Source organism: Sinocyclocheilus rhinocerous, unplaced genomic scaffold, assembly GCF_001515625.1.
Source record: "Sinocyclocheilus rhinocerous isolate Xijiao unplaced genomic scaffold, SAMN03320098_v1.1 scaffold320, whole genome shotgun sequence".
Lineage (NCBI taxonomy): Eukaryota > Metazoa > Chordata > Actinopteri > Cypriniformes > Cyprinidae > Sinocyclocheilus > Sinocyclocheilus rhinocerous.
Genome location: NW_015638606.1, coordinates 248,084 through 264,811, shown reverse-complemented (window position 1 = coordinate 264,811; position 16,728 = coordinate 248,084). Strand labels below are relative to the sequence as shown.

The 16,728-nt window shown below is 36.4% G+C and overlaps 1 protein-coding gene across 1 annotated transcript in view; it reads right to left on the bottom strand.

Annotated features, from left to right (window-relative positions):
• Positions 1 to 5,789: 5,789 nt before the first annotated feature.
• The window catches only part of LOC107749915 (glutamine--fructose-6-phosphate aminotransferase [isomerizing] 2-like), a 24,317-nt gene continuing 13,378 nt past the window's right edge, over positions 5,790 to 16,728 (bottom strand). The window contains exons 9-19 of the mRNA XM_016565142.1: positions 15,198 to 15,315; positions 14,774 to 14,937; positions 13,865 to 13,960; positions 12,609 to 12,706; positions 12,142 to 12,262; positions 11,496 to 11,653; positions 11,176 to 11,290; positions 10,961 to 11,088; positions 10,694 to 10,861; positions 10,117 to 10,278; positions 5,790 to 7,603 (exon numbers count right to left, since the gene is read on the bottom strand). Of these exons, the coding sequence (XP_016420628.1) occupies positions 7,559 to 7,603; positions 10,117 to 10,278; positions 10,694 to 10,861; positions 10,961 to 11,088; positions 11,176 to 11,290; positions 11,496 to 11,653; positions 12,142 to 12,262; positions 12,609 to 12,706; positions 13,865 to 13,960; positions 14,774 to 14,937; positions 15,198 to 15,315 (1,373 nt within the window). The 3' untranslated portion in view covers positions 5,790 to 7,558. The remainder of the gene's footprint in view (positions 7,604 to 10,116; positions 10,279 to 10,693; positions 10,862 to 10,960; positions 11,089 to 11,175; positions 11,291 to 11,495; positions 11,654 to 12,141; positions 12,263 to 12,608; positions 12,707 to 13,864; positions 13,961 to 14,773; positions 14,938 to 15,197; positions 15,316 to 16,728) is intronic.

Sequence of the window (16,728 nt, the reverse complement as noted above, 5' to 3'; positions counted from 1 at the left end):
TACAGACTTTTCTTAGAGTGTAGCATACTAACTAACTACTAATACACTGCTTAAAGCATATTAGTTGAGAATGTGTAGAATTACTAGTTTACTGTCACAGTCTTCAGCGGGTGTGCCCATGATGGCCACCACATGACACTTTTCTGTGAGCACATGGCTTGTGTTGTGTTTGTTTGGTGCCATGTGCTCTCTCCTGTCTATTGTCTGACACCGCCCACCTTGTTACCGAACAATAAGGACCCTAAGACAAGTGAAGTGGCCATCTCATCTCCAAGTGACATCCTGACTCTCTGACTCTCTCTCTCTCTCTCTCTCTCTCTCTCTCTCTCTGGGCAGGGATGACGTAATGGCGCACTCGTCAGGTCAAGTTGTAACTTTTTGATACAGCCTGAAAAGTTGCAGGAAGCAGTGTTGCCAACTTAGCAATTTTGTTGCTAAATTTAGCAACTTTCCAGACGATCCCAGCAACTTTTTCTTCCAAAAGCACCTAGCAACAAATTTAGCAATTTTAAAAGTTGATTTGGCAACCTTTAGCATCTTTTGATAAGTGACTCAGACAATAAAAATAAAAAGACAATAAAATAAAAAGATAAACAATAAAATAAAAAGACATTTTCCATCCAAATTACACAAAAAGAGGAAACCACAGATGCCTAGCAGTACACACATCACGTGAATTGAGTTAGCTGCTATTTGCAATTGTTCAATTTAATAATAATAATTTGATAATTGAATAATTGTTCATTTATGATACACTTTGTTAGTAGCTTGTACCTGCGATTGTTGATCAGTTAGTATACTGTAAGAAAAATGGAAAATCTTTCAGGACATTATCCATTATCCATCATCCATTGTGACCCTGTAACCCGAAAACACAATGCGTAATTTAAAATGCAGGTAAAAAACCATTACGGAAAATTCTTTCATATTAACATAGTAGATTGTGCCTTATTTTTACAGACTTTTCTTAGAGTGTAGCATACTAACTAACTACTAATACACTGCTTAAAGCATATTAGTTGAGAATGTGTAGAATTACTAGTTTACTGTCACAGTCTTCAGCGGGTGTGCCCATGATGGCCACCACATGACACTTTTCTGTGAGCACATGGCTTGTGTTGTGTTTGTTTGGTGCCATGTGCTCTCTCCTGTCTATTGTCTGACACCGCCCACCTTGTTACCTCATTATTGTTTAAGTTGCTCCACCTGTGTCTCCCTGGTTAGCCTCCTCGTTTGGATGGATTAAAGTGTGCCGTGTCCAGTCAAATTGAGATTGTGTCTCTAAGACAAATAAAACACAAACATTCTCCTTACTTGGCCATGTATGCTCAGTGCACAGTCAGGCCTCAGCTTGTGTTGTAAGACAGTTTTGATGTTAAACAGTGCAGTGTATTTTTTTCCTTAAAATATAAACTTTTTGTTGATATTGCTTTAATTTGAATGAGTTTCTTCTCTTTATTCATTGGCAATAATGTAGCTTTGAGCAGGGTATATTTTTTGTTGGAGAGCATTTGTATGCATGAGTCCGCTCTATCCCTGGTTCTGAGTAAAACATCTCCGTAAAAACAACAAAAGCCTAAGCAGAGCTCTTTCCATTTGAAAAAAGAGAATACAATATTGCTGGATAACATTGTGTAATAGCGTTCATGGTGCATTCCATTAATACCGTACACTTTGTGAGACTTCTGAACAGTTTTGTAACACAGGGATTTTGCACAGATTTTGCTAAATCTTATGAATTTTGTCCTGATTTTAACCCAATCTTGACGTTCTTGACTGCATCTAGCATTTAAAACAAAACACTTCTTAAAAATGTTGTAATGCTGTAAATAAAACAGATTATTGGAGTATTAAAAAAAAAAAAAGTTTTTCTATTTCAAATTTTCATGTTTAATTCAGTACTTGTTTTTATCCCTCTATCTCACTGGTCTTATAGGGTTTACATTAAAAAAAAAAAATTAATAAAAAATTAAACTCACAGCAAGACCGAATTAGTTGTCTTTCTTTCTTTCTTTCTTCCTTTCTTTTTATTTTCATCGGGGATTGTAGAAAAAATGGCAGTGCTCTATAGTTATTAGCTGAATCTCTAACACAAAACACCATTTTAGCATAATGATATGATTCTTAGAACTGTTACTGTGTGTAAAGAACCTTTAATAAAGGACCATCCTTGTTTGGAGTGATATCTTGTTTAATTTGTACTTTTTGATATTTTGACTATTTGACTATTTTGATTTGATTTGAAGGTCTTTTCCCTGACAGGTCTTATTTTATACCCTATTTGTTGAAAGTGCTTCATAATGTTTATTTACATTACATTTTATTTATTTATTTGGTATTTATAAGGCAATGGCAAGACACAAATTGTGTTTCTCAACTGAAAAAATTTGCTAGCTCATATTAAAATACAGTAGATTATAATGTTGTTAATGGAATATTTGTATAATTTAATCACAGGCTGATATTAAGATGTTTGAATCTTAATCCAGTCATATCAGTTAGTGCCTTAATGCTTAAACTTCAACAGACATTGCCAACAATGTTGGGGAGTAACTAGTTACATGTAACAGAGTTATGTAATTCAATTACAATGTAATTGTAATCAGTTACAGTTACTGAGAAAAAAATGTGTAATTAAATTACAGTTACTTATGAAAATGTTAACGATTACAAAGGGGGTTACATCTGAATTTTATTCACACACACACACACACACATATACAGATTTCATTAACTGCAGTGACTGCTCTAAAATATGAGACAATGTCTCAGGAATTTAGTTCAGAGAATAGGACACATGCTTATTCTATAACTTTTATTTAATTTTGGGTTTATGTATATGCTTTATTTTTTAAGATGAACCGTTTTATTTTTCCAAGGCATTGTTAGATGCAATGTTTCCATATGCAAAGATTTGATTTCAAAAACAGTATCATAGTCAACAGTATCATAAAATCACAGTATCATCTGTATTTAACCTCAGAATGATCTCAGTCTGATTTTGTGGTGGCGGTGATTTAAAATTAAATTATTAGAATCTTAATTCAAGTGATGAAGGATTTTGAAAGTCTGACAGTAATTACAACTCCAATTCCAGAAAAGTTGGGACATTTTGTGAAATGCCATAAAATCAAGAATATGTTGTTTGTTCATTCTCTTTTACCTTTATTTAACTGACTAAAGTACAAAAAAAAATTTCCAACTTAATTTTATTTTGTAAATATAAGCACATTTTTAATGTGATGGCTGTAACACACTCCCAAAAAAAAAAAAAAGTTGGGGCAGAGGCATGTTTACCATTGTGGCACATCAACCTTCCTTTTAATTACAGTGTTTATTTGTATACAACTTTTTAAAGTTTTGCAAGCAACATTTTTGTCCACATGATACAAGACTTCAGATGCTCAGCAGTCTGTGATCATTGTTGTCTGATTCTTCTTTTCATGACTGGTCATACATTTTCAATAGGAGACAGATCTAGCACATTCCCTCTGTGTCCATGAAACCATGCTGTTGTAGCACATGAAGAATCTTGATCTAATAACCATGGACTTCCCATGAAAGACTTCATCTTGATAGCAGTATATGTCTCTGTACAATCCCATTATATGCCTCCATGCCAATGGTACCTTAGCACATATTCCAGTCACCCATGCCGTTTACTCTGCTGCACCCCCATACCATGACAGACGTTTGCCTTTGCATCTGTCGCTGATGAAATTCTGGATGGTCCCTTTGGTTTTTGGGACTGAGAACTTGACGTCCATTTTTCCCAGAGACAAGTTGAAATGTGGACTCATCTGACCACAGCACACATTTCCACTGTCTTTTTGACTTTCTGAGATGAGCTCGGGCCCAGAAAAGCCTGCGGCATCACTGCATAGAATTGATGTATAGCTTTCTCTTAGAGTAACAGAGATTCAAGTTGCATTTATTGATGCAGCGACAGACTTTGTTAAGTGACAGCGTTTTTCCAAAGTACTCCTGAGCCCATGTGGCTATATTTAACACGCAGCATGACGGCTCACACACATTCAACTGAGGTTTCCTGCCTTGCCCAACACAGACTGAGATTTCTCTGGATTCCCTGAATCTTTTCACAATATGTATGGTAGTTGGTGAAATATGGTAGTTGGTGATTTTGCATTGAGAAATTGAATTTTTGATTTGTTTGACACTTCTCATGAAATGTGGCACAAAGTGATGAGCCATAATCCAGCTTTGCTTGCAAAGACTGAGATGCTCCTTTTATACCCAAACATGATACCCTCACCTATTACCAGTTCACCTGCTTACTGTGAACGGTTTCAAAACAGTTTAATTGGGATATTCTATAACATTTCACTTTTATTTTTGCCTCTGTCTCAAACTCTTTTGGAGTGTGTTGCAGCCATCAAAATCTAGCTAATAATAGTATTAAACTTACAGTTCGTAATAGCTTAAATTTTGTAAAATCTTTAGGTGTATTTTATGGTCTCCGAATGCAAAAGGTGGAGATGCCAAGTGTTTCCTAATACATACCTCATATCACTGGGTTTTGTTCTGTTTTTGCTTTGGATCCATAACATCACTGTTTGTGATGCAGATGTTGACCTCAACAAGTAAGTACTGACCTCAACGGAGAAGCATGGATTTACCTTTAAAAGAGTGGACGCCGCTAGACTGCTAAATGACCTTTTATTGCTCAGTGACCTTCTGAGTGACAATAATGAACACTGTTGAATTGTATTTGTAAGTGGTTCTCTGTATAGAGTGATAAGGGAGATTGGGGAGCTTAACCACCATCCCAGTGATGCGGTTTCCCTCCGGTGTTATAATCCTTTTAAATATACTGAGCTCTTCCAAGTGCTCTTGAATCATAATTGAACCCAGGATAACTAAGAGAAATGTCCATGTATTTGCATGTGCTTTATGTATGGGCTATCCATGTATCACTCTGGTCAATGAACAAATACAGTACTGTATGTCACAAAAGGTTGCAACAGTTTGTGCAGCTGACTGGAGATTTACTGCTCAGGAAAGTGAGAGATCCCACCACAACAACTGGGCAGAGTGAAGACGTTTGACAAGTTTTATGTTTCTCATGCCATCTAAAGACACTGAAATTAATCTTGCCTCATGTAGAATAAGTCCTGCATTTATCTGATCAAAATACAGTGATACAGATATTATTGTATACAAATACAGAAATATTGTGTTATGATTAGAATTTAAAATATGTTTGTTTCTGTGATGGCAAAACTGAATTTTCAGCAGCCATTTCTCCCTTCTTCAGTGTCACATGATCCTTCAGTAATCATTCTAATATGTTGATTTGGTGCTCAAGAAACATTTCTTGTTAATATCAATGTTGAAAACAGTTGTGCTGTTTCATATTTTTGTGGAAACTGATAATTTTTTTTTCAGGATTCCTTGTTGAATAGAAACATTCAAAATAACAGCATTTATTTGAAACATTATAAATGCTTTGACTCTTACTTTTGTTCGATTTATTACATCCTTGCAGAATAAAAGTGTTAGAGGAGAAGTGCTCACTAACACAGATTTAGACAGATTTGTGAACAATATTTGAGAGAAATAGGCCTTTTGTGTACATAGAAAAAGTCTTAGATCTTTGAGTTCAGCTCATGAAAAATGGGGGCAAAAACAAAAGTGTTGCGTTTATAATTTTGTTCAGTGTATTATATATGACCTTTAAAAGGCTGCAAAAATACTAATAACAAATGTATAAATGGGCACTTGTTTATTTTTTTAGTTTCCCAATAACAATGTCTGAAATTGTAGATAAAGTATCTGGACTTCAGATAAATAAGCTATATTACCATCAGGTATTGAGTGTCAGATCTTAACTCATGCTTGGCTAGACTATTGTACCTCAGTAGAATAATGATTATCACAATGTGACTTTGGCACTCATAATTCTTTCATAGAAATGATATAGCACTTCTAACCCACCTCATATGCTTAGTGTGTTTACATTTATTCAAACTGAATACTATATAAAATATTCATTCTGATTGTTATTTGTGCATCTGTTTAATTAGTATTTTCAGTTAATTAACTGACAAATTTTTCCTGATTTGGTCCTTCTTACTGCCAAATTAAACACATCATGGCAAATAACGGTCGTCCAACCAGTAAAACTCCAGAAAGAATCAGCTGAGCTCATTTTAACAAGCAGATGGCAGTGTGAGCAGATTATATGTATTAAAGTAAGCCAAAAACAATGGTGTGAAAATCAGTGGCCTGTTAAAAATGGACAACCAATCCGTAATGTTTCTGTCATTTTAAGTGCCTATGTGCCGTCTATACAACAGCTCTGAAAACTATCCTTGTTTTGGCTCTTGTCGGTTTTATTCCATAGTATTTATTACTTTTTTTTGTTTACAAATCTTTCAAGGCCACTGCAGATCTATTATCAAAATCATAAGATTACTATACCATCTGTAGAGAAATTAATGGGTAAATAAATAAATGACAATAAAATCATATGGAATGATTAAAGTTACTGACACTGTTGCTGGTTGTACTTCATTTTATTATTTTATTTACTAACAATTAATAAGAAATATAAAGTGATTTTTTTTATTCATAGCTGCTCTTCATGCTATAACCCTCAACCCATAACTTTAAAAATATGATTTTAAAACTGATTTTAAAGGATGTATATGACAACTAGGGAAATGCATACCATGGAAATGATGGTTTAAACCAACCAGGAAAAGTCACAAAGAATTTTGTCCCAGTAAGAAAAAAAAAGTTATGCTGAGGGTTTGAAATCTCATTTCGGCACAAAATATAGATTTACAAATATCAATCATTGAAATCATTCATTAAAAAAAAGTTTAAATGCATGTCTAATAACACAATGATTGTTCCAACAATGAGTGCTTCACAGTCAAAGTAAACTCTAACAGTACAGTAAAATTTCCAGTGGAACCCAGTTATTATAGTTTCGCTAAGATAATTGAACGCTGTATGTAAGTTCATGTGATTAACACTTGCTAGCTCCAGCTGAATATTTGGCATAATTTTCTGTAGTACAGAGAAATGTGTGCAATGTAATAACAATAATGACAAATAGTGTTTCCTAGCATTACAAACGATAGGTAATAGAACTTCATTTTAAAAACAATTCATACTTACACATCCATGTGCTTCCACATCTACGCATCACTTCCTTACCCACTCAACATAACTATGATCTTTGGTCCCTGACTGTGATTGGTGGCAAGTTTCTTGGACACGCAGATTAATTGTGCAGATTAATGTATTGCACTTCGTTTTTTTTCAGAGGTAAACTTTTGACTTAGTTGTTATCCTTCAGGCTCGGTTAAGAGCTGAGAGAAAAGGCTGTAAGGCACAGTTTAGGGTTCCCTTCATTTGCACTTGGATGTTGAGGCACTTGGACTTTAGGGATTTGATCATAATTCATAAATACCCACACTCCCACATTCACACAGATGCAAACACACGTAAACACACACACTGGTAATTGCACTTTGGTGGTCAGTATTCTCCTCTTCAACTTCGATTAGTTCACATTTCCTGGGAGGAGTTACTCGACGGTCACAGATTTGGCCAGGTTTCTTGGGCAGTCCACCTGATGAGAATCAAACAAATCATGTGTAATAAAAATGAACATTAAAGATTCAAAAGTAAATCTGTTTTGTATTGATTGTTTTGCCTACAGTAGTTTATTTTAAATGGTACTGCAAAGTGCCAAATTAATAAAAATTAATCACGATTAATTGCATCCAAAATAAAAGTTTTTGTTTATATAATATATGTGTGTTTACATAATATATGTGTGTGTACTGTGTATATTTATTATGTATATATAAATACACACACATGCATGTATATATTTAAGAAATTTTTTTTATGTTTATACATTTAACATATTTAAATATAATATCAGTTATATTAATATAAATATATACATGGAAATGCATGGAATATTTTTTTAAATATATACATGTATGTTTGTGTATTTATATATAATAAATAATAAATAATATATTTTGTAAACAAATTTTTTTTTTTTTGATGCGATTAATCGCGATCGCGGTTATTATTCTAATTACATAAGAATTCGTTGCAAAATACTATTTAAAAAAGTTTATAGTTCATGGAATAATTATCATAACATTTTTATTAGCTGTTTGAACTCTTATTCTGACGGCACCCATTCACTGCAGAGGATTCATTAGTGAGCAAATCATGTAATACTAATTTTTTCCGGTAACACTTTACAATAAGGTTCCATTAGTTAATGTTAGTTAATGTGTTAACTAACATGAACAAACAATGAACAATACATTTATTACAGTATTTATTAATCTTTGTTCATGTTAGTTAATGAAAATACAGGTGTTCATAGTTAGTTCATGTTAGCTCACAGTGCATTAACTAATGCTATCAAGCACAACTTATAACTGTTTTATAACTATTATATATAGTTATCTACAATATATATGGGTAGGTTTGTCGTTTTCAACCAGCTTTGTATTGTTACAATGTCGGTAGTAGTATATGTAAATTAACAATGTGTACTTCTTCTCCGTGTGATCTGCATCAAGACATCCCTGTTTATTTGTCAGCAAAAGTCCACTGGACGATGGCTGTATCCAAAATCACCCCCTATACCCTTATATAGGGCACTATTTGAGGGGACAGCCATTTTTAGTGGTGTCCGAAACCATAGTGGATGTTCTCGAGTGCACTCATTCAATCCCACAATGCACCGCAAAAATGAGTGTACAACTGGTGCATGCTCAACGGATAGAGAATACCCATAATGCACTGTGAGAGTCACGCGCCGAATGAATTCCCGCGTCATGCCAGAAGATGGCGCCCACAGCTGAATAATCAATCCGTTCATATTACAACGTGCTCATCCGTGGCGTACAGCATAATACAACACAGGTATAAATTAATTGTAAATTGATTATTAAATTGTTTAATTAGGGTTTATACATAATTGCCGTGACAGAGTTCAAGATAAATCCTTTAATCGTACTACTGGAGCTGCTAGTTTGCCAGTTTCAAATGATTATTAAACAGCAAGCACCAACTATGCAAAAGCGACAGTCCTTCCAGTGCACTCGAGTGTCCGAATTCACTCACTCGTTTTCATTCACTCCTGAATTAGTGACCTAATGTAGGGAATAGTGAATGAGGGTATAGGGGGCGATTTCTGATTCAGCCGATGTAAAACATATCATTCCGCAGACTTTTGACAGCTCCAGGGCTTTTGTGAAAACTGCAGACTGTACTTCTGCATACTTCGGATATTCTTTCCAAAATTAGTTGTTTTAAGCCAATTAAGGCCCCGATATACTCAAAACGAAGTTCTTTTTCGTTCTTCGTTTAGGGGTAAAACGAAGTTCGAAATACGTGAGCAGCGGTATACTGTTATCGAACATCCCGACGCTGCCCACTCTGATGAAAGCAACGTTTAAATTAATATGTAAATATGTGCTGACCGCTTTCCTCTCAGTAACAAAATAAAAACAACAAAAATGGAGAGAACAGCAAGCATTTTTTATAAAAAAGCATCTGTTCATAGCAACATGGGTATGCTTGCACGAGCTCTGCAAATTAGTCATGTCACGTGTATTTACATGGCACTTTATTCAATATATTGCTTAAAAGCAATCAGCAGTATTAAACATGAAAAACAGTGTCAGTGGCTCATTTCATCAAAAGCAAAACTTAATTTGCTACTATAAAGCGGCTCTGCACTGCGCGGACATCTCACCTCCAAGGACTTGACAGATGAAATGAACCCAGAGAAGAGTTCCGCGTGAAAGAAGGCGGAGCCTCAGTGCACACCTCCTATGACGTAATCATCACGGACCAATGGTAGCACGATGGTGTTTGGCCGCCGGAACGAACTTTTCCGGAAGGTTCGCTTTGGCAAGCCATTTCGAACTCCCAAAACGAACACAAAACGAACTTCGCTTTGGCCGGAATTTGTTCGAAATGACGTCACATCAGTTCGTTCTTCGATTTCGCTTGAAGTATATCGAGGCCTTTAGTGGGACACCGCCTTAAGCAGTTTTTTTTATTATAAACTTTTTAATAAATGAATAATGGAAAGGTAAAACGTACATCATATCCTCTGAGAACAGCCAGATGGAAGGATATGAGCTGCAGTGGAATGACACTGAGGATGCCCTGCAGACAGTCCACTGTTTGAGGCAGTTCAATGGTCTTATATGCCATTTTACTGATCTCTGGGTCGTCCTGGCAACATAGGATGATGGGGCGGCCCTAAAAGATATAGACAAGATATTAGTCATCATAAAGTGTTGAATGATTGGACATATTTCAGATTGTTTTTAAGGAAATTGATACTTCTATTCAGCAAAGATGCATTAAATCTATCAAAAGTGACAGTAAAGACATAATGCTACAAACAAATCTATTTCAAATTTCACTTTCTATTCATCAAAGATTAGAAAACCTAAATCACAATTTCCACAAAAATATTAAGCAGCACAACTGTTTTCAAAATTGATAATATAAGAAATGTTTCTTGAGCATCAAATCAGCATATTATAATAATTTGTAAAGGATCATGTGACACTGAAGACTGGCGTAATGATGCTGAAAATTCAGCTTTGCCAAAGTTTTTAACAGTAGCATATATTACTGGTGGACGGTTTTAACACATTATAATTGTTACCTGTCTGGCTGTGATCTGTTGCAAGGCATTGTGGCACTTTTTGTAGCAAGCATCTCTCATGATGATCATGATGACAGGCATATGCTTGTCAATCAACGCCAATGGGCCGTGCTTCAACTCTCCAGCCATAATGCCCTCTGAATGCATGTACGTGATCTCTTTAATTTTCTACAGGGTACAAAGACCAAGAAAATGTGATTGACTACACCACGCTTCTCAATATATGATCAGTTATATTCCTCCAGCTATATCCTGCATCATACTCACCAGAGCCCCCTCTAGGCAGGTGGCGTAGTTGTAGCCTCGACCCATGACTAATAGAGACCTCTGATGGTGGAGCTCATCTGCAATGCTTTTGATTTGGTCATCAAGAGCCAGAACTTCCTTGATCAGCTCTGAATGGAAGGCAATGTCAAAGTTAATCTTATCTCAAAGCACATTTGAACTACTGCAAAAAATACACAATTATGTAAAATACCCACCTGGCAGTTTTTTGAGGCCGTTGATGATCTCCAGTCTTCTCTGCTGCATTGAAAGCCTGTCTTCACTCAGCATCAGGGCAAACATGATCAGAGACACAAACTGACTAGTGTAGGCCTGCAGATAATCAGAAGACACAATTAATATGAAATTTGCACACACACACACACACACACTCATACAAAGGACAGGGGGAGAGACAAACAACATAACATAACATAACATAACATAACATAACATAACATACAATATAATATACATTCTTTATTTATATTTGTTATTATTAAGCCAAAATGTTAATTTTCATTGGGCTCTATAGTACCTTAGTGCTGGCAACTCCAACCTCAGGCCCAGCATTGATGTGAACTCCACAGTCGGTCTCCCTGCAGATGGAGCTGCCAACAGTGTTGGTGACTCCCACAGTCAGTGCCCCGCGCTGCTTACAGTAGCGTAATGCCATCAGAGTGTCTGCCGTCTCACCTGATTGAAAGAAATTATCAATATATAAAGCAAACAACTTTTTCAGTAGCATTGACATGCATGTGTTAGTGTCATCAACCAAAAAACCTGCTGCACCAGTAACAGTATTTTACTCTACTAAATAAAATCAAGTTTTAGGAGTCCTCAGAAATGTTAGCATTCATATTCAAGTCTGACTTTTGAGCGCAGAATTTGACATCCTGAAAAATCTGAGCAAAGTTTTAGACATCTTGAGACCTCTAAAGAAATGAATGTACTCTTTTTTTCTTAGGAGAAAAAACATTGATTCTCATTGGTGAGAAACAACTGAGATATCTGTTTTTTTAATTTGTTTGTTTCTGTCGTGTGGCCATCTGGGTATCTGGAGATTATATCACCTCATGCACTTATCATTGTGTAATTCAGTGCCATATCAGTTCAAAGGTTATTATTATCAATGCTTTCCTGAATAAAAATCATGAGACTGACGGTAAAGAGCTGAACTTTACCCGACTGGCTGATGAAGAAACAGACATCATCTCTGAAAACGGGTGTGATGCGGTCTAGGAAATCACTGGCCAACTCGATCATAACAGGAAGCTCAGTCAACTCTTCAAGGATCTGACGTGTCTGCGCAGAAAATCAGAGATAATGCTGTGATCATGAGCTCAAGTCAGGGAAAACGTACAGTCAGCTGGTCAGTGAAATAATGCTGAAGTCCTTCAATACGAAATCGGTATGTTGCCATGCATGACAATCAAATATACAGTTCACCAGTCAATTTACAGTACAAAATAAAAAACTGTTCAATGTCACTCTTAGCCAGAATAAGGTTTTCCAAAGAGCCTTGCAATGAAAATGGATAACACATAGCAAACACATATGCAAAAAAACATCTCATTCTTCCATCATTTTCATCTTTAAAGCAGTAAATTATTCTCTGTTATGTTCCAGACAAAAAAATGCAAAAACATACTGCCACTCCTGCATGGTAACTGGTTCCACAGCCAATCAAGATCAAGCGTCTGCATCTCTTGATCTCCTTCAGATGGTCAGACAGGCCACCAAGAATAACTGTGCACACAAATGAAATTGGCCTCAAATTATCTGGTTATAAAGCCTCGTTCAGACTGTCAGCCCAAATCTAATTTTGTGCATATCCGGATGGAATCCGATCTAGACGACTGACTGTCCACACTGTGTATCGCAACTGTTCAAATCCGATTTGTGTGTCCATAAGCGCTCTTTCGTTTTACTGAATGTGCGTTGGTTTCTATGGCAATGCCATTGCGTTGTTATGCCTACGCTAAAAACAACAACAGCAATTCAGTTTGCAATACAGATGTTGTCTTACGACATGGCAACATGTTGCCATCACGCTGGATTATTATTATTATTATTATGGATTTCATCTTATGAGGCAGCATCAGAAACGCAGGAAGCTGGAATGTGCGACTTTATTCCGTGCTGACATTTCTACTCGTTTCAACACTCAAAGAGGTGAGTATACTAGCAGTATATTGTCTTTTTCCACTTGAATTAAATTTCGCAACAACACAAGCTTGTTTCTGCAAAGGCATTTATTATATTTTCTACAAAAACGTCTGACGTGTTTACGTTTTACGTGGCGTGAGAACGTGAAAAGCTACGCTAAATCCGATCCGAGCGGTCAGACTGAAACGGATTTCCAGGAATGCGATTTGAATAGGATTCCAAACCACATACGAATGTAGCTCAAAACGGATTTGCACAAATGGGATTTCATGTAGTTCGTTGCCGTTCAGACTACCTAATCAGATTTAGGCTGACAGTCTGAACAAGGCTTAAGATTCTTTTTTTGCAAATAATGTTCAGTTTCTTGCATAGACTGATTGTTTCTCTTCATAAGATGTCAATATATTGTCAGGAGCCATGAGTATTAATTTTGTGTTGCCTCTATTAGTTTTGTGTTGACTCTCAAAGTTACGGGGTCCATGTATTTTTTTATTTTTTATTTTTAATCACCAAGGACCATAGTTTCAGCAAAAAAATGTTTTTAATGTTTTAATGAAGAAAAAAAAGTCACCTAGTAAATTAACAGCAAATTTTCATTTTTGGAGGAACTATCCCTTTAAGAATGGCTCTAATTTTGCAGTATCAAATGAAGCTGCACTTTCAGGGTTGCGCTACAAAAGATGTAGCCTAATTTAATTTCACATGGATGTTCTGGCAAAGTGGAAGGTCATGTTGTACCTGTGTTGCTGTCAAAACAGATTCTGCCTCTCATGGTGTTGACGACAGATTCAGGCTGCTCAAAGATCTCCTTCTGCATGAAAGCCTTGAAGTTACCTAAAGGTATTAAACAGTGTGAGCACAAAAACAAAACTTTGCCTACTGAACTACTGTACAAAAGTCAAGGTGACATTTGGCATGAAAAGTCATTATTATCAAACCAAAGACCTTGCAGATAAAAATTGAAAGAACTGATGCAGAGACGCCAATATGACTGGAACTTTTCCAAAATTGTCCTTTTGAGTTCCACTGCCAAACTAACAGCAAATGGGTTTGGTACATTACTTAGTACACGGTGTCAGAATACATTTTTATCTGAACAAAAAACAATCTGTCAAAACCGTTCAGAAACGTAGAGCATAGTGCCTGCAACACCAAGGTCATGGGCTTGATTCCAAGGAAATGCAAAGACTTATATGTACATATTTTAAATGAAATATTGAAGTTGTTTTTTAAAATTGTATTTTATACTTTATTTCATTCTTCAGTTTTAATTTTCTATTATTTACTAATAAATTCTCAGTGGTCAGGCGGTTTCTAAAAATTCCAAAAATTTAAATTCTGTCATCATTTACTCACCCCCAAGCTGTTCCAAAAGATATTTTGAAGAATGTTTGTAACCAAACAGTTGCTGATAGCCATTAATCTCCATAGTATGGAAAATAAAAATAAAAAATACTATGCAAGTCAATGGCTACCAGCAACTGTAGCCATTAACCAACATTCTTCAAAATATCTTTATTTGTGTTCAACAGAAGAAAGAAATTCATACAAGTTTGGAACAACATGAGGGTGAGTAAATGAAATTTTCATTTTTGGGAGAACTATCCCTTTGGATGTTGTTTCGATGGTGTTAGTGTGATCTGGGACCTTTCATGATCTGCTGGAGCTCCATCTGTAGGGTCTGAATGACACGGACGGGGTCTTCGCCTGCTTTACGCTTAATACGGTGCACATACAACTTCCCCTCCATCACCACGGCGACATCATCGTCCTCTAGATAAATCACCTTGTTGGTGTGCTCAATGATGGCACTGAGAGAGAAAAATAAAAGTAAACACGTATTTTAGTTTTACTATCACAATCACATGTGTAATGAGGTTATGTGGCCAGCAGGGTGCACTGCTGAGCTGACATATTTATTCAGTTTTATGTCCATTTCAGTTAGTAACTGGTATGAACCGTTTAACCTGGACATCTGCAATCTTTAGGTTTCTTAATGAGAAACAATAATGCTAATGTTAATATTACACTGCCGAATGCTCAAGATTCTACAATGTAATATGTGTGTTACCTAGCATCAGAGGCTAAGTAAAACTCCACTGCCAGTCTGTCATGGACTGAGTGCAAGGCATTGGTGCTGCCCCTTCGGTTTAGTAAGTTTTTCTCCTGTTCATTTGTCCTGGAATCACCTAGAGGAGAAAGGAAATAAAATCATACTTCTTAAAAAAAAAAAAAAAATCTGTGAAATATTATCAGAGAATTGTTGCTTAAAGCAGGAAACAAAGTCAGGTGATTTAATATTATACAATGAACTGACTTTTCTGTTAGCATACAGAAAATGTATAGGGGGGGTCTTTTCTTTTCCAGCATGACTAAATATGTCTAAATGGGAGCAAACCCCAGCCAAATATAATACTATTAAAGGGGTCCTATTATGCTTTTTCACTTTTTGAATTTTAGTCAGTGTGTAGTGTGTATGTTTGGGCATAAAAAAACATCTACAAAGTAACAAATCTCAAAGTCCACTCCAAAGGGAGATATTTCATTTTTTTTAAATCCCTTTTCAAGAACTACAACGAACGGCTCGTTTGGACTACAGCATTGTTTTCCGGGTTTTGTGATGTCACAAAGCGGCCCATTAGAATATCATTAAAAAATGGTTGGGGGGTGGGGAGAGGCGAGGTCGTGGTTAGAACGCTTGGTTGAGTGCATCAGACAAGACGACGACGGCGAAGAAGAAGTGCTGCTGCAGAGTTAGTGCATCAGAGAAAACCAAGAAGAAGAAGAGCTGCTGTAGCGTCAAGTTTTCGCCATGTCCTCCATATCCGTGCATGCAAAGGTTCTGATCCTCTTGTTCAATATTCTCGGGGTCTGAATCCGGCTCAAATTGATATGGCAATAGTGACGGCATCCTTAACTATACCGGAGCAGACGGAACTTGGGCTGTGTCCGAAATCGCCCCCTATACACTCATTCACTATTCCCTACATTAGGTCACTAATTCAGTTCACTAAGGAGTGAATGAAAACGAGTGAGTGAATTCGGACACTGAGTGCACCGGAAGGACTGCCGCTTTTGCATAGTTGGTGCTTGCGGTTTAATAATCATTTGAAACTGGCAAACTAGCAGCTCCAGTAGTAAGATTAAAGGATTTATCTTGAACTCTGTCACGGAAAATATGTACAAACCCTAATTAAACAATTTAATAATCAATTTACAATGAATTTATACCTGTGTTGTATTATGCTGTACGCCATGGATGAGCGCATTGTAATATGAATGGTTTGATTATTCAGCTGCGGGCGCCATCTTCTGGCGAGACGCGGGAATTCATTCGGGCGTGACTCTCACAGTGCATTATGGGTATTCTCTAGCAGTTGAGCATGCATCAGTTGTACACTCATTTTTGCGGCGCATTGTGGGATTGAATGAGTGCACTCGAGAACATCGGGCCTTCATCAAACCCGGAACTAATTGAGCCGTTTGTGCCAGGCAGGGGAGAAAGGTATCTTAATAATGTAAATTATGTGAAAAATAATGCGAATTTTCGAACCACCAAGCATGAGAGCATGTTCTAGTACACCCCCAAAACAAAATCAAGA